Source organism: Lissotriton vulgaris, chromosome 2_1 (assembly GCF_964263255.1).
Source record: "Lissotriton vulgaris chromosome 2_1, aLisVul1.2, whole genome shotgun sequence".
In the NCBI taxonomy this organism is placed as follows: Eukaryota; Metazoa; Chordata; class Amphibia; order Caudata; family Salamandridae; genus Lissotriton; species Lissotriton vulgaris.
This window is the reverse complement of record NC_141687.1, coordinates 302225282-302243655: the sequence shown is the minus strand read 5'-3', so window position 1 is coordinate 302243655 and position 18374 is coordinate 302225282. Positions and strand designations below refer to the sequence as shown.

At 45.0% G+C, this 18374-nt stretch overlaps 1 protein-coding gene across 3 annotated transcripts in view; it reads left to right on the top strand.

Moving 5' to 3' along the window:
- RPH3AL (rabphilin 3A like (without C2 domains)) overlaps positions 1–18374 on the top strand; it is a 1157680-nt gene that overhangs the window by 879967 nt on the left and 259339 nt on the right. For all 3 annotated transcript variants that reach the window (XM_086954990.1, XM_086954991.1, XM_086954992.1), the window contains one exon: positions 13743–13917. In XM_086954990.1, coding sequence (XP_086811116.1) covers positions 13743–13917 — 175 coding nt within the window. The remainder of the gene's footprint in view (positions 1–13742; positions 13918–18374) is intronic.

Genomic DNA, 18374 nt, shown 5'->3' with positions numbered 1-18374 from the left:
ATTCCACCATCCAGACCCTTCCAGTTTCCTATTTCTTTCCACCAACTGACATTCACCATCATTCGAGAAGAGGGGACTGGACTGTTGTGGAACGTAGGGGTAGGCAACGACCTTACGGTACCAGACCACCTAGACAACCCCAATATGCGCCCCAATTTCATCCCTTTACGGACTATAACCGCTTTGGTGGCCTAGAAGGTTTAGAGGGAGTTGATTGACTACACCCAGTCTCCTCCTCCCCGGAGCTGATTCATGCCCCAGCTAACAGTGAAGTTTTACCTACTGTTAAACCACCAACCCAATGCTTGGAAACCGACCCCAACCTGACTTCTATCCCACCGATTGTCCCGAAGGCAACTCTTCCTGTAGTTCATGTGATGGTTCCTACCTATGTGGGTTATGTAACTCCTCTCATCATAGCTACACCCACTGATCTGGTTCAGGCTCCCACCAATGTGGGTCATGCCACCCTCCCCATCCCAGTCATCTCCACTGATTCGGTACAGATTCCCTCCGATGTGGCCCATACTACTTTTCCCACCCCATCTATCCTCACCGATACAGTACAGGCTCCTGGGCTAAAGGGATATTCAATGGCGAGTTGGAATATTGCAGGGTGGCGGCAAAAAGTTTCAGCCCTGGGCTGGAGGGAGCACATTAGGGATTTTGACATCCTGTGCCTGCAAGAAACGTGGTCAGTGGAAGATATTCATTATGATGGTTTTGTTTCATACAATTGTAATGCTATAGAGTCTGTAATGGGGAGGGCCAAAGGTGGATTTCTGATTCTATTATCTGTACACCTCCCTATACATGTAAGGGAAAGTCATTTAGTGGGGTCCCATTCGCAAATACTGGAAATAATGGTCGGTAGGGATAGAAACCTTCTATTGATTAACCACTACAATAACATCTTTGACCCTTCCAGTACCACTGTTGTAGATGAATTAGAAACTGTTATGGACTCAATTCTTTGTAAATCGGCCATATCCTATGACATTGTTTGGGGGGGGGAGACTTTAACATCAAAACTTGCCCTCTCTCCTATACAACTACATGTGGATATGATGGGGACAATGGGGAGTATTTATTACATTTTCTACACTCTCCCTACGGTACTTCCCTTAACAACTTGATGCTAAAGTATGATGTGTCCATTCACCAACATGCCCCTGACAACGAGGGTAACTTGGCCCCTACCTTTACGGGGAGAAATACTGCCTCTATTATTGATTTTTTGCTCATCTCCAACCGGATAGTACCGCATTGTTCGGTCCCGCAGATCTTGGACCTCGGTCTGAGTGACCACAATGCACTAACTATGACCATATTTTGCGAGATCTCTAGGAAGGTATTTTCCGGTAGGGTTGTTGATGACATTACCCCATGCAGGACAAATGGGATACGCATTAAGTGGTGCGGGGAAAACTCTGAGAATTTACACCGTAGTGTTGTGAAAGCTGGCCTAAATACGATACTTTGCTGCCTTGAAACTGAAGCCCCACCAGAACATTCCGTAAATAACTTTGAGAAATTGGGTGCCATAATCAAGCAAACCCTCACCACCAAGAAGGTCCCAAATAAACGGGAAACACAGGGTTGGTTCAACCAAGCATGCACTAGGGCATTAAAAGCCCTTAAACTTGCCCTCTCCACTAACCCCAGAGATAGGGAAGCAGTTATATCCCTGAGGGCTAATTACAAAAATGAGCTGAAACTCGGGAAACAAGAACTAAGAGAACTAGCCTGGGAAGATCTGAATAAAGCTGCAGCCCTCCGGGACAGCAAGCTGTTTTGGAGTACCATCAACAGCCCATTCCTCCAAAAGGAGGAATTTCCAGTTCTTACCCCCCAAGTAAGCGAAGATGGTTGGGTGTTACACTTCACAGGGATTTTTGATCCAACTGGAGAACCTAATGATAATTTTTATAATAATCTTCTCACCCCTGTTGAAACCCCGAGAATCACGATCCACGAGGTGGATATGGCAATAATGAATAGTAAAGGGGGAAAGGCACCGGGCCCAGATGGGGTGCCAATCGATCTCTATAAACACGATCCGGCCCTCTGGAGTCCATTATTGACCATAGCATTTAATGCTGCTATGGATAATAGGGCTCCCTCTACCTGGGGTGAATCCATTATAATTCCAATCTACAAGAAGGGGGATAGAGGAGAGGCTAAGAACTACCGCCCTATCTCCCTTTTGGATTCCTCATTAAAAATCTTGAGCAGGGTCTTGTTAGCTCGTTTTGAAGACTGGGCCATAGATAATCATATTCTTGCCCCATCCCAATACGGCTTTAGAAAGGGCCTTGGTACTATTGAACAATGTATTAATCTGAACCTTTTAATTGGGAAATATACCAAGGCCAAACCGGGATCACTATTTCTGTGTTTTGCAGTTCTTTCTAGCGCATTTGATCTGGTTGACCATGCCTTGTTATGGTCAACTTTATTGGGTATGGGAGCCCCCCCTGACATTATTCATTTTTTAGCCACACTTTACTCTAATTTATCGGCCCAAATCCGTTATGGCCCAGCGGGGGAGTGTACACGAAAGATCAAGGTAAGATCTGGCATCCGACAGGGATGTGTTTTGGCTTTTCTCGCTCTTTATTAATTCGGTTGAGCAAGATCTAAAGCAAATCCATGCTGATGCCCCTCAAGTAGGAGGCACTCCCATACCGGTATTACTTTATGCCGATGATACTGTTTTACTTTCCAGGACTCCTATAGGCCTCCAAAAATTGATGGATGGGTTTTATGATTTTATACAGAGAAGGAAACTTAAAATCAATAATTCCAAAACCTTTGTTATGGTGTGTGGTAAAAAGCTGAAACTTTTTAAACCCTTTTGTTTTAAGGAAAACCATATCGAGACTGTTACCAATTTCTGTTATCTGGGTGTTACTTTTAATAACAGAGGTTTGTGGGCTCCAGAGGAGACAAATGTTAAAGCTAGAATGGGGAAAGCATCCCTAGGCGTCTTCCGCTTTGCCTCTAAAGTAGGAAGCCGCCGTATTGTAGATATGCTGAATATATACAAGCACAGATGTACATCAATAGCATTGTATGGTTCTGGGGTGTGGGGACATTGCAACGTAAGGGCCCTGCAAATTATGGAAAACAAGTTCCTCAAACGGTTGCTCTGCCTTCCACCTTCGGCATCCACTGCTTTAACACATTTGGAACTAGACTTGGACTACCTATCTGATCTAACAGGACTAAGGCCATTGCTGGTATGGAAATCCATTTTTACCAAGACGGAAACTGCCTTTACCAAAGACATTATTAAGGACTGTTTACTTTTGGAAAAAGCTTCAAATATTCCTTGGTTAAAATATGTGATTTCAACTGTTAAGGATCTGTTTGATATGGATATATGCAATGACCCTACTTGTTTGAATTTCTGAGCAAACAGGAACTCAAAAACGAATATCTGAGGGTCAAATTTGATCTGCGAGAAAATGCAACCAGAGAATACTCTACCCATATTTTTCATTATTCATTGAAAGAAGATAGACGTGGTATACCCATGTACCTTAATGTTATCCATAGACAGTCTCATCAATTTGTACTCTCAAGACTGAGACTAGGTATAGCTCATAACCTGGTTGCCTTCCCCACAATGAAATGTCATCCGGCTACCCCTTGTCCATGTGACGGTTTTACTAAACAAAGCACACCGCACTTTTTACTACTCTGTCCTTTGTAAAAAGCTCCGCGTATTTGTTATCTTAAACCTATGTTCTTGAAATATTCCATGTATACAACAGGAAATGCCATGAGGCTTTTATTCTCACTCGTGAGCCCAGATATATGTTTTTTTTCAGCTACTTTAATTTTGAAATCTATTAGAGCAAGACTTAGTATGGTTTTCCCATAAATTCATGTACAGTAATCCCCACATCATATGCCAAATTTTTCCTGCTCATCAATTTTACTTGTAGTTCCCCTCACCCCGGGGTTGTATTTTTTGAACATATTCACGCATATGCAATGTTTTAAACTGTATACTTTTATGATGTTTTTTTAAACAATCGAATAAAGTTTATAAACTGAAACTGAACTCTGGGTCCGTCTCTGATATAAAAGCATGGGATCATGCATTTGACACTGAAAATAGGGGTACACTAGATTTCATGAAAAATAACAGATACTACTCCCTTGTAACCCCCCTAAAAATTCTTCTGCCCGCCATCAGCGACAATTGTGGAATAAAAGGAAAGAAAGTCCATACAGGGCTGCAAAACACGAAAAAACAGATGCAATCATAAGAGGGTCCATGTGATCTTAAGGTTACAAATAATTGGGGATACACACCCTTCAAACGCTGAAAAATTAAAAGTTATATCAATTTTAGCATATACCTTGACCTTATGTATTGCCTAATCTATCCACATTGTCATTATACAAACTGGTATGTAAATATTATAATGAAATGTTTGTTGTAACATATGTTTTTAATGAGCACTGAGCACTTTATATTTAATTGCATCATGTTTTTGAAACCATGTATCTAAAAACAACTATACGTTATAAGATGGCCGCCACACTACGATTTTAAAGGACTTCATCTATGTCAATGATGTGGGAAGTGGCCAATTGGTTTAAAACTGCGCATTTTTTCACAAACAAACTGACACTGACGAAGCTAGAGTAGCGAAACGCGTCTGTCAGGGGTGGAAGGGGGGTTTGCAAATAAAATTTCTTAATTGGATTCCAGCGTGCTCGCCTTTTTTCCACTTAGACAAGCGGAAAGTGTTGTGAATATATATATATATATATATATATATATATATATATATATATATATATATATATATATATATATATATATATATATACATACATACATACATACATACATACATACATGGGATTTCAGTCAACCCTTCTCATCCATTGGTCTGTTCAAGTGCCATTCACATTTTGCTTCCACCCACCACAGCATAGACCATGAGCCTACTTCATCCATTCAATCTCTTGCACTGTGGCGTCTAAAAGAAGCCCACTTTAGTGCAAGTGCTGGTATGCCTGGGCTGTTGGACCATTCCTGGTTTTTATGTTCGTATACATTTGCCTAGTTTCCTTTTTATTGCAAATTACATGTGTTTATATAATAAAAAAAATATTGCTGAGGCCCAAACTATTGACTTCACAATTGCTTGTTTTATACTGTTTTCTCTAGAAAAACTAAATAAAAATATTCTTAAATAAATTGATGGTACATTATTGGAATTTTGAGCTGTAATAAACGATTCACGCATTTCAGAGATCACTTGTATGCCTTTCTTAACACTACAAGTTTTTTAAAATACTTATGCAGATTTGCTTACTAAATAATCTTCCTCTCCCATAATCTGAGGAGTTACACAGGACCCTGCAGCCCCTGAGCACAGGGGGTTGCCCCCACCATCCACAGCCCCCCTATTCCACCGAAGGCCAATGAATATCTGTAAGATACAGGAAATTCAGGGACCCTTCATTACATTCCGCAGAGGCCCTGTCATTTTGCATTATGCCGCTACTCATGATTTCAGAAAATATTGAGATAGGTGTGTGAAGGGTGTCAGTAAGAGCATATTTTCCTGAGCGTTTTTGCTGTAGTATTTAAAATATACACTACTCGCACAATCCCTCATCTTCTAAATCATTCTTAAGTATATTAAGTAAAGCAAGTTTAAGTTTTTTCTGTAGTGTGAGTAAATATACCTAGTCATATTTTTCCATATTCCGACTCGCATTAACCCTGACTTATAAATGACTTATATATGTATTTCTCGTTCAAGTCTTTGCTGTTCTTTCAGTATGTACATCTATGTTTATATCTCAGTTTCTGCAACACTGTCTGTCTATCTCTCTATTCATCTGTCTGTCTGTCTGTCTATCTATCTATCTATCTATCTATCTATCTATCTATCTATCTATCTTCTGTTTGCTTTCAGACAACCTGGCTTTGTCAAACACTGCTAAGTATTTTGTCATACCTTGTTCATTATGTACATGGACCTAGATGGGCTTGAGAGGCCCTATTTTAAAGACTGCTCAATTATTAAAATGCGCCATAGTTTGTGATCACAGGGCAGTGTAAAACAGTAACTCTAACTATGAACTGCTATTTAACCTGTGATAGGTAAGCACGTGACTCCACACAGTTGTTTGGCTCAGAAAAGGGGATTTATTGAGGTTACAAGGGTTCGTGCAAAAGAAAGAAAGTTCGCTCAAGCAATGTGGTCGGCCCGTTGCTGTGCTCTCCCGACGTCTTCTGCAGGGGGATGTCCTTCGCCCTCCTTGGCGTCTTGTGGGGCAAGGCTATCAGGGTCTCCGCCAACAGGAGGAAACATAAAAAACAAGTGGAGAGAGCCCTCCGTTAGTGTTGGGCTTTGGAGGAATATAATGGGGAAGGAAGTGGTGGGAGGCTTCACCGTAAGGCTGGGGATGTTCAGGGTTAGGGAAACGTCACCGGAGGTAGGAATGGGGAAGGGTGGTCTAATTACGCTAAGCGTGTCCTGAACCCCAGGCTCTCCCTGATCAGGTTCCCTGCTCCCTCCCGCCTCTCGACAGAGCAGGCAACGACTTCCCAGGATCCAGGAGACGAGTACGTACCTGCTCTAGCCACGTTCCTCCGGGACCGTGGCGGGGCGCAGCACAGGGACGTTGGTCTCCTGACAGTTGCTCAGGGCTCCGGGGTAGGTCGGCAGACGGCGTCTTCTCCTCCGTTCGGGGCTCGCTGCTCACTGGAAACGTCACGTTCTCTTCCGTCTTCCTGATGGGGATACCGCCTTCATCGGTGAATGGCCTCTTTTTACCGGACAACGTCACGGGGTTCCACCCCCAGGGGGCATGGCTGATGTCAGTCTCTAGCGGATTTAAAGGGCCAGTAATGAGTTCCATCCGTGGGGTCTCTGTCGGGCAGGCACATCTCCGAATCCAGGACAAGAGAGAGGCAAAAAGGACTCCAAGCATCAGATAAGTCGCGACCTCCGGAGGCATCCTGACATGCCCCCACCCCCTAGAATTATCCCGATCGGGGATGAGTGGGAAGCGGGAGAGAAAGTCAGCATTGGCGTTAAGGGCCCCTTTCCTGTGTCGTACATCAAAGCTGAAGGGTTGGAGGGAAAGGAACCATTACATGACCCGGGGGTTATTGCCTTTGTTTCTGCTCATCCACATCAATGGGGCATGGTCCATGTACAGGGTGAAATGTCGGCCTTCCAGATAGTATCGCAATTTATCAATGGCCCATTTAATTGCCAGGCATTCTTTTTCCACCAATGGGTAGGGTTGTTCATGGGGAAAGAGTTTGTGGCTGAGAAACAATATGGGTCTCTCTGATCCGTCTTTGGTGATTTGAGAGAGGACGGCACCCAACCCTGCTTCAGAAGTGTCAGTTTGGAGGACAAAAGATCGAGTGAAGTCCAGATAAACCAGTATGGGGCTACTCGTAATCCGTGTTTGTAGTTGGTGGAAGGCCTCCCTGACAGGTGATGAAGGATGGGTTATGGCCTGGGTTGGGGAGTCAACAGGTTGGACAGGGGAGTGGCTACTTCCGAGAAAATGGGTATAAACCTCCTGTAGTACCCCAGTAGTCCCAGGAAGGCCCTCGCCTCTTTTTTGTTGTTGTGGGAAAAGGGGTTTTGATCATGGCTTTGATCTTCTCTTCCTGGGGTTCTATGCTGCCGTTACCCAAGAGATATTCCAGGTCTTTGACCTTTTGGAATCCCATGCATGATTTTTTTGCATTTACATGGAGCCCTGCTTTATCCAATTCCTGGAACACTAATTGGCAATGTTCCAGGTGTTTGTCCCAGGAGGGACTGAAGATGACAATGTCGTCCAAATAGGCAGATGTAAATCCCTGAAGGGGTTGTAAAATCTGGTTCATCAAGCTTTGGAAAGTGGCAGGGGCTCCGTGTAGACCAAAAGGAACGACCTTGATTTCGAAAAGACCATCGGGAGTGTAAAAGGCGGTCTTTTCTTTGTCTGAGCGTCGAAGGGGTACCTGCCAGTACCCCTTGGTCAGGTCGAGAGTGGAGATGTATGCTGCATCCCCAAGACGTTCAATGAGTTTGTCTACCCTGGGTAGAGGATAAGCATCCAGTTTGGAAATAGCGTTCACCCTGCGGAAGTCGATACAAAACCGTACCGAGCCATCAGGCTTCGGGACCATAACTATGGGAGAGGACCAGTTACTCTGAGAAGGACGGATAACGTCCATTTGTAACATTTTGGTTATTTCCTGGGATACGGCTTCTCTCCTGGCTGCTGGGATTCTGTAGGGTTTTTGTTGGATTATCTGTCCGGGGGCGGTCTCAATACAATGTTCGGTAAGGGTAGTTTTGCCCGGGAGGTCAGAAAATAGAGAAGAGAAGGGCTCTAGGGTGTTTAATAGCTCTTTTAGTTGGACTGGAGCTAGTTCTGGATTGACAACCAACTGAGGGGTATTCTCTGTGGGTGAATAGGCCACTCTTTGAGAGGGCGGTCCGATCCATTTTTAAAAAAGATTATTGTGATAGGTCTGGAATTTATTAGGTCCAAGTTGAATTCGGTAACTGGTTTTCCCTATGGTACCGGCTACCCTGTAGGGACTCTTCCATTCAGTCTTTATTTTAGAAAGGGAGGAAGGAGGATTAAGACCCAATCGTTTACTTGTAATATCCTCCATTTTTTTCCTTTGTCATAGAGGTGTTTTTGTTTCCGTTGATTGGATTCCAGATTAGAGTGAGCCAGTTCTATTAACTTTCCTATGCGGGAGCGCAGATGCAGGGAATAGTCCAGGAGGTCGATACATTTATCGCCCTCTCTCCCATGTCTCTTTCGTCATTTCCAACAGGTCCGGGGCTGCCTGCCATAGAGCATTTCAAACGAAGAACACCCCAGGCTGCTCTGAACCTGTCCTCGTATGACGAAGAGGGCGAGAGGCAAGAGACGGTCCCAGTTGTTTCCTTCTCCTGTCAGCATCTTTTTCAGGGTTAACTTCAGGGTCCCATTGTATCGTTCTACCAGGCCGTCTGTTTGGGGGTGGTAGACTGAGGTTTTAAGGTGTTTTACATCCAACAGTCTACAGACCTTGGACATAAGGAGTGATACAAAGGGAGTGCCCTGATCGGTGAGTATTTGACTAGGTAACCCTACCCGCGAGAAGTACTCTATCAGTTTATCGGCTATATTGGCGGTGGTCGGGGCTCGGAGGGGAAAAGCCTCCGGGAACCTTGTACAATAGTCAAACAAGACTAAGACGTACAGGAACCCCTTACTGGACTTATGTAGGGGTCCAATAAGGTCCATACCGACCCTCTCAAAGGGCCGTCCGATAATAGGTAAGGGCTGTAGGGGTACAGCAGGTGGTTTATAGGGATTCTTACGTTGGCATACTGAACATTCTTGGCAATACCGTTTGACTTGAGCGTGTATTCCTGGCCAATAAAACACACGTAAAAGGTTCTGACTGGTTTTCTGTGCCCCTGAGTGTCTTGCTAGGAGGTGAGAATGGGGAAAAAAAGGACCTGTTCACAAAAGTCTTTTGGGACCACCAGCTGAGGGTCGGCCCCCTTTTCTGCCACTCGATACAGCAGACCACCTATGGTCTGGAAGTGGGGAAAGGTTTTTATAGGATGACTTTGTAGATGAAAACTAGCAAAACTAGCAGGAACTGGAAACGACTAGATCTAGACAGATTAAATTCCCTTCTGGCCAACTCCACCCCGTCTGTTTCCAACATAACGATCAAAGAGCTACCTGCCATTAGTTCTTGGCTAACTACAGCTCTGGATTCCTGCCTCCCTACCCAAAAAAATAAAACTCAAATTCATCACCCCCCGGCTCCCTGGTTTAATGACTCCTTACGCCTTGAAAAATCCAACTGCAAAAAGCTAGAACGTATTTGGCGTGCTAAATATAACCCTGAGCACAAAGCCAACTATAGGTCCGCTCTAAAATCCTACCACATGGCATGTGACACCGCTAGAGCTAACTTTGCCAACAACACCATACTCACGGCTCAAAACAGGCCTAAGGCCCTGTTTAAAATTGTCAAGGAGCTCTCAGGTGCTTCCTCAGTTCCTAAAGATCCCTGTTTAGACACTGCACAGTGTAATGCTCTAGCCAATTTTTTCCGGGAAAAGATAGATAAAATTTATGCCATTTTTAATTCCACTCCTGACACCCCTACTCACATCGCTCCAAAACCCGACAACCCTCCCCTGGATACCCCTCTCTGTTCCCTGCCTACCACTTCCCAACTGCTTTCCTGGGATCCCATTTCCCCCACACTTCTAAAAAAGTACCTCCAGAACATCAAATCTGGCTCTCCCCTGGACCCTCTCCCCCCTCAAGTTCTGTGCTCCCTCGACCCAGTTCCACTCCACATTATTTTGGATGTCCTCAACTCCTCCTTGGTAGAAGCGACTGTCCCTAAGGAATGGAAGCACGCTATGGTGGTTCCATTATTAAAGAAGGCCAATGCGGACCCCAACAATCCTTCCAACTTCCGCCCTATTTCACAGCTTTCTTGCTTCTCCAAGATTCTGGAGAAACATGTGAATTCTTTACTTAGTTCTTTTGTTGAATCCACCAATTTTCTCCACTGCTCTCAATCCGGGTTCAGGGCTGGTTTCTCCACGGAAACTACCCTCCTTGGGGTGTCAGAAACCATCAGACGCCAAGTGGATAATGGCGAGACGGTGGCACTCATCTTGCTTGACTTGAGTGCCGCTTTTGACACCGTCTCCCATTCCATCTTACTATCCACCCTGGAGGCAGTAGGTGTCGGTGGTACCGCCCTGGCCTGGATTGCTAACTTTTTGTCTGATCGCACGTTTCAGGTTTTTTCCTCTTCCTCTGCTTCATCCATCCTCCCTTCCTCTCACGGTGTCCCTCAGGGTTCCATCCTTAGTCCCCTTTTTTTCAACCTCTACGTAAGGCCTCTTGCGTTCCTGGCTGAACAGGCTGGCCTCACAATTTATTCCTACGCCGATGACACTCAAGTCATCTATTCCCTATCTACTAATAAAAACCTCCCTTCCTCCTCTCTCCAAATTGGACTGAAGCATATATCGGACTGGATGTTAAAGCACAAACTGAAGCTTAACGGGGATAAAACAGAGCTGCTCCTGTTTGGCCCCGACACCTCTCTCTGGGGCCCACACCATTGGCCTCCGGAGATGGGTCCTCTACCCACTCCATCAGTGTCTGCTCGCAATCTCGGTGTGATCTTCGACAACCAACTCACCTTCAAACATCATGTTGTGAAAGTTGCAGCCACCTGTACGACCATCATCAGGTGGCTGAGAAAGATCACTTGGATGCTGCCTACAGACACCTTGAGGACCGTCGTCCAGGCCCTTGTCATCTCACGCCTGGACTATGGGAACATCCTGCTCTTAGGTGCTGCCAAAGAGGTAACCAGAAAATACCAGGTGGTTCAGAATATGGCAGTCCGCCTGATTTGTCAACTTCCTGCCAGATCCTCAGTCACCCACCACAGGCGGAACCTGCACTGGTTGCGCATTGAAAGCAGAGTGCACTTTAAAGCACTCTGCTACATGCATAAAATCATGACTGATAGAGCCCCGCGCTATCTTGCTGCTCTAGTTCAGCAATATGTTCCCCCCCGCACACTTAGGTCCTCATCGCATAACAAATTTCAAATTCCGCGCATCAACAGAGCTAAAATGGGTGGCCGCTCGTTTGCTCTGTTGGCCCCATCCTTATGGAATTCTCTTCCTCAGTCCTTGCGCACGGAATCGTGCTTTCTGAAATTCCGTAAAGGAATAAAGACCTGGCTTTTCAACAACTAATGTCCCTCCCTCCTATCACTGATCAGTTTGCTCTAGCGCCGGGAAACCTCCGGGTAGCTGTGCGCTTAATAAGTGCAATAATAAATAAATAAATAAATGAAGCGCCTCGTGCCATGCCTAGGCGAAAACAGCATCATTTTTCTGGGCCCAACGGAAATCTTTGTCTGTTTGCCAAGGGTTTTGGGATAATAAGGCCGGGGCGTTCACGGAGTCGTGGTGAGGGACAGGGCGTTTGTTTTTGGTCAAAAGTTTGCTGAACAAAGACAAAAAGTTGGGGTTGTCGGTACCCAAAATGATGTCCTCTGGGAGAGTTGACAGCACCCCTACTTGGTCTGTGGACGGGGGTACACCTGGGCATTGGAGAGTAATGCGGGCTACAGGGTAAGGCCGGATGTCTTTATGAACACAGCGAATAAACAGCCGCCTACCGGGGAGTAACTGGTTAGAAGTGACAAACTTATGCTTGACCACCGACTGACAGCCAGAATCGAGAAGGGCTTTTACAGAGGAACCATTAAGGGTAAGACTTGCATAAAAGCAGGTTCCCATTTCCTCAGTGTACATGAGACTTTAAGGTACATAACTGGCGTCCATTGGTTCTTCAGCTTTCTTCCGGGGGCAGGCCCGGGCGATATGGCCCCACTCCTTACAGTCGAAGCACTGGGGGCCTTTATAGATGACAGACTCTGGTTTTTATGGGGGAATTTCTCAAAATCCTTGATGGGACGGAGCTCCTTCCGTGGTGTTGGCATAGATTGTGGTGTTTTATCCCCTTCCCAGGGATTGGGATGGGGTTGGGCCCTAGAAAAAGAGGTGGTCATCTCCACTGCCTGCTCAGCGGTTAGGTTGGTGTGCGGACGCAGCCAACGCTGAGTATTGTAAGGCAATGAATCTACATATTGTTCAAGATATGTAGACTTCATGATGTCTTCCTTGGTCCGATCTTCTGGCCGTAGCCATTTATCAGCGGCCATTTTAAGTTTAAGAAAAAGGGTTTTAGGATTGTCACCAGGAGCACCCTTTTCTTTTTGGAACCGGAGTCTGTATGCTTCCGCGTCCATCCCAAGATGATCTAAGATTGCGTTTTTTATTTCCTCGTATGGGGTGATTCCACTTAATTTGGCGACCTGATAGGCCGCCTGTGCTTCCCCGGTAAGCAAGGGAGCCCAAAAAAAAAGCCTCTTGGCTAGAGGCCAACCTGCAGCCCTTACTGCCCTCTCAAAATTGAGCAAAAATGCATCCGATCCTCCCCATGAATGTATTTTTGAAGCAAAATGTTCAGTGCTGCTAGGGCACCCCGATGACCTCTCTGTCCTGGGTTCTCTGCAAGAGGTACCTCGGGGTCCTCTACGCTTGTCTTCTACCTGGGCTTTCATGAACTCCTTCATGGTGTCTCTGTCTGCTTGGGCGGAGTTAATTTGTTGCTCTACTTCCCATTCTAGTTTCTTTTGTCCTTCCACTATGTGTTGGATTAAGACTTTCATTTTTGGGCTCACAAATGGATTCTGATTGCCCGCATTCTCCACAACGTGTAACCTGTGATAGGTAAGCACGTGACTCCACACAGTTGTTTGGCTCAGAAAAGGGGATTTATTGAGGTTACAAGGGGTCGTGCAGAAGACAGAAAGTTCATTAAAGCAATGTAGTTGGCCCGTTCCTGTGCTCTCTTGACGTCTTCTGCAGGGGGATGTCCTTCTCCCTCCTTGGCGTCTTGTGGGGCAAGGCTATCCGGATCTCCGCCGAGGAAACTAAAAAAACAAGCGGAGAGAGCCCTCCGTTAGTGTTAGAACAAAAACAACAACAAAAACATTTCTTACCTAAGCGATTGACATCTTTAAGTAGATATTTTCCTGTATTGCAATGGCCCTTGGAGGCACTTAGAAAATATTTTTCAGTAAGATTGTTTTGGTAAAATGTTTGTCCTGTTTTTTTCCACAGGTCTGGAAGAGATCTGGTGCCTGGTTTTACAAGGGTTTGCCAAAATATATCCTGCCACTGAAGAGCTCAAGCAAAGGGAATGAGCTTCATCTGCGGCCTGTTCAAGTGGACTCTTCTCTGCAGGACGTAAAGAGCCTCCCAATCAACCGGTCTTACACCTGGGCTAGAGGAAGAGGCAAGTTATTGCTTTTCTTTCCTTTATTAAGTTCATAAATGTGGATTATTTATTTTTTTATTTAATAGGATTTTTCTCAGTTTAGGAGTCCTAAAGTTAAGGAGTCCTAACTTTACTACTACTAAATTGAGGAAAATCCCAATTTTAAGACTTTCGGTATTCACAGAAGGCATTTAGGACTCCTAAAGTTAGGAGTCCTAAATTTACTACTACTAAAGTGAGAAAAATCCTAATTTTAAGACTTTCGGTATTCACAGAAGGCATTTAGGAGTCCTAAAGTTAGGAGTCCTAACTTCTGTGAATACCGAAATGAGTAAGTGTCTTCTGTGAATACCAAAATGAGTAAGTGCCTTCTGTGAATACGAAAATGGTAGTAAATTTAGGATTTTGTCTTAAGTTAGTTTTGTGAATCGGGCCCACTGTTCTCAAATAGGTGAACTATCCAGCACGTATCAGGCATGTTAAAGATAAGATGTACCATTATCCCGAAATGGAGTGGGAAGGTAGTTCGGACTGGAGCCTGCATCTCATGAATATATTCCTTTCCCAACGCTTCATACCTGCCTACTTGGTGGTATTGTAGACAATATTGAAATTGGAATGTTGTCACTGGCAAGCCACAGTGAAAGGTAATTGGTCCCATTTTCAATGTGCAGCATCGTATATTTTGCATCGTTTTGTGCCCATGTCTGCCTTTCTGTTAAAATTATAAGCAGAAAATAGTGACGTACTGTTAATATATCGCCAGGGCATGTTACCATAGTGCAATGATTGTAGCGTCTAGCGTGATAATAGATTGGATCGTAACTGTGACTTCCCATGTTGTAAGACGCACAGATCCTGTTTCATTATATCTATAGCAGAAGACACAATGTTGCCCTGTGAATACATCCTAGATGTTAATGTGGTCATGCCATTGTCGACCACTGCCAAAGCCTTTTCTAGGTTAACTCTGTCAATTTCACGCAATCTCTCGGCAGCTTTCTGTTGAGAGATTTTCCAAACTTAGTTGAAAATAGAGTATAAGAAGCGTTTACAATATGGTCTCCGGGGACCTAGCAAAAAATCCCTTAAAGCCATGTCATCTGAGAGTAAGGACAAGGGTTGTTTCACTTGGGACAGAGTCGTGGTTCTTAGCCAATCTAGGCATAACTTTCCAACAATGTAGGATGACACCACCCCAGGATGTTCTCATTGTACATAGCGTTGGTCCAGCCTAATTATACTAAACCCATCAGTGTACCCTTGAATCTTGACTGACACCTATTTGTGTCGACAGGCCAAACTATCTATCCCTTCCAATTGGCATCTGATGAATTGTATGAAACTTTATGTATAATATCAACTAGCGTACCCTCATTATTTTCTGTATAGTTTTGCCATCCCTCCAAATGTGAATGCGAGGGAATCCGAGGTGTGTTCAAGTTCTTGATCTTAGCTAGGCCAAGGCAAGAAGTCTGTTGCACAGTTTCTTTCAGGAAGATAATCTACTGTGGTATGAGGCCTGCTCTGAATAATACCTCAGTTCCCTGAATTTGTCAATCTTTAGTCCCCCGGACTATTTTTGTGTCTATGGTGTCCCTCCAAAGTGAAACCCTCTGAAGAAAGCTGGGAAATAAAGGAAGCAGGGTATATCCTTATAAAAATATGAGACAAATAAGCAAACTTTTGTGCAAACATCTGTGAACTACTTTTCAGTGGTGTTGGGCAATGTTTCCAATGATGGTAAGTGAAAACATTACGTGTGATACTTGTTTTGTGCAAGAAATGATGACCATAGTGTTAGGAACAAGACATGGTGTCAAAACCAGATGTATCCTCATACAGTTAATTTTTAGAATATGCAGCAGATTGTTCTAAATCAGACAGCATACTATTGACAGTTTCAAAGTCCCAATCATCAGAGAATGGACTGGATGTGATATTATTATTAAATTTGTTTTTTAATTCATGTGGTATTTTTAAATGTTCAGCGGGACCAAATATATCATATGAAACCCTATCCCAAACTATTCCTTCAGGAATCGGAACTGCTGTAATGTTCACAAAGGACAGGTCTCTTCTTTCACAGTGGGATGACATATGTGGTTTCAAGACCATGTTCACATGTTGTACTGCAGAGCATTCTGGGAGATAATGTCTATTCAAGAGCAGGGAAAAGACAGTCACTACACCTATCCAAAGGACTAGGAAGAGTAGACCAATTGCAATTGAGAGCCGTAGTCAGGGAAAAGCAAAGTAAGTCTTTTTCAGGCAAGGGTAGATTTTATGTATTTTTCTGTGTGGGAAACAGAAGCACGGGGGTGACTCGGGTTCACTTGGATCCAGTGAGAAGGTATCAAAATTGATGAGGTAGCCAGGCGCTGTTCGATCTATCTTTGGGAGCTCAGCAGGTTTTGTTGAACTGGCAGATGACTCGTTGTGAGACATGTTTACATAGATGTCGGTATTAGGCCGAATTGAGATCTGTGTTTCATTCGTATTTTCTTCTATTCCATTGTTGACAACTCCGTTACTTCGTAGAGTAGAATCTTCAAACGTTATTAATCTTTCTGACTGAACCTCCTGTGTGGTAGTGAGAGGAGATCATCTCAGACCCAGGAACCCAAGCTGCCTGCTATTCAGTATCAGCCACATAGTGTGGTTTGATCGGATCAATGGAGGTGAATCTCTTTTCTTTTTTGCCGGCAGGAGGCAGAAAAAGAATCGTTCTTGTTCCTTCGACAGCCAGGACAGGTACAGGCACTCTGTAAGATGGCCCAAATTCGGCTTTGTCCACAATTTGTCTCTGACCAGGTCTCCGTCCTTTGGGACCCAAGCAGGTCTTCCCGAAACTGTTTTACGTCTCCAGTGGTGGTACGTTTTACTTGGACGTTGCTTTTTAATGCCCGAAATTAATTGAGTTCCTGTAAAAAGCTAAACGATCATAATGTCAAATGCTTTTTCATCCGCCACTGTGCTGCCACAATTATGTCGGGTACCCACATTCTCGTCCCAAATAGACCTTATATGGAGTACTGTGTCCTAGGGAACTTTTTGGAATGTTATCAACTGCCCTCTAGACCCCATATAGGTGATTGACCCAACAGCCACCCAAGGCTAATACCATAGCTGTAAAGGATTGCTTTAAATCCAGGTTCTGTAGTAGGGGATCTCTGTGTATAGTCATAATCTAGTGAATAGTCCCGCCCATGTGTGTGGACCCCGGAGCAATCAACAATAATCTCTTTAAGTTGTCAAAAAATGCAGAACTGCAAAGACACTTCAGAGAGAATTTAAAGACCGATAATGCAGCCTATATCCACAAGCTACACTGTCCAGTACTTCAACTAGAAATTCCACCAAAACAACCACACAAACAACACAATTTGCCCAGTTTCCTCACAGAGAAAGCTTGCCTCTACCAGCAAAAGCCTCTGGAATGAGAGAGAGGAAGGTATGGACAGACAAGCCCCATAGGCTGCCATTATGTGGCTCAAATAGGATACTGTGCCTTTAAGAAAACTTTCCAGAACTCTCTCAGTATCCCAGAATGCACAGCAGGCCCCTTTTACTTTCAGTTCTTTTTTCCGGCTCCTGCTAGCAGGACCCTGGAGCATTGAGCTCTCCCTTTCAAGGGTTTATTTGGTGATTTTTTCACTTTTTCTTGTGTGTAGTGCTTGTTGTTAAGTACTAAGCCCTTTTTCTTCACTATATTGTCAAAATGCCTGGCTTATTTGACAATTGCCCGGAGTGTGATAGGAAAAAGGCCAAATCCGACCCACATGGAGTGTGCATCGTCTGCCTCCCCTCTTCTCACATCCCAGAGGAGTGTGAAATCTGCAAAACCCTCTCCGCCAGGACCCTGAGAGAGAGGATGAAGATCAGGCTCCAAGACCTCGAGGAAAGACGTCAGAAGGCACAAGGTGGGTCAGGGCATGCTTCATCTGCCCATGCTGAGGCCTCTGGGGGGGCTCCCCAGGGGCAGGAAGTCCAGCAAGTGTCCCCATACTCCGCCAGAGCCCCGGGGAGAAGCGGCGTCGACGTTCGGCGTCGAGGGAGCTGAACAGACCACCGTCGACAGCATCGTCTACGTCATGGTCGAGTCATCGATGTCAGGAAAAAGCCCGGCGTCGGCGTTCGCCGTCGAGGTGACACCGCCGTTCGCCGTCGGCGAAGAGGAGAAGATCGGTGTCGAGGGGATCCTCGCAGTCGAGGAGGCGTTCGCTGTCGAGGAGGCGTTCGCCGTCGAGGAGGCGCAACCGGTCGACGTCGAGGAGACGCCACCGGACGACGTCGAGAAGACGTTCCTCGACGTCGAGGCGGCGTTCTTTGACGTCCAGGAAGCACAGGAAGGAGTCATGACGCTAGGAGGTTGCCGATTGGTTCGCCATCGTCGCCAAAGAAGAAGACAAAGTCACCGGGCTCGGTGTACTCAGTGGTGTATACGCCTACTAAATCTAGGACGCCTACCCCTC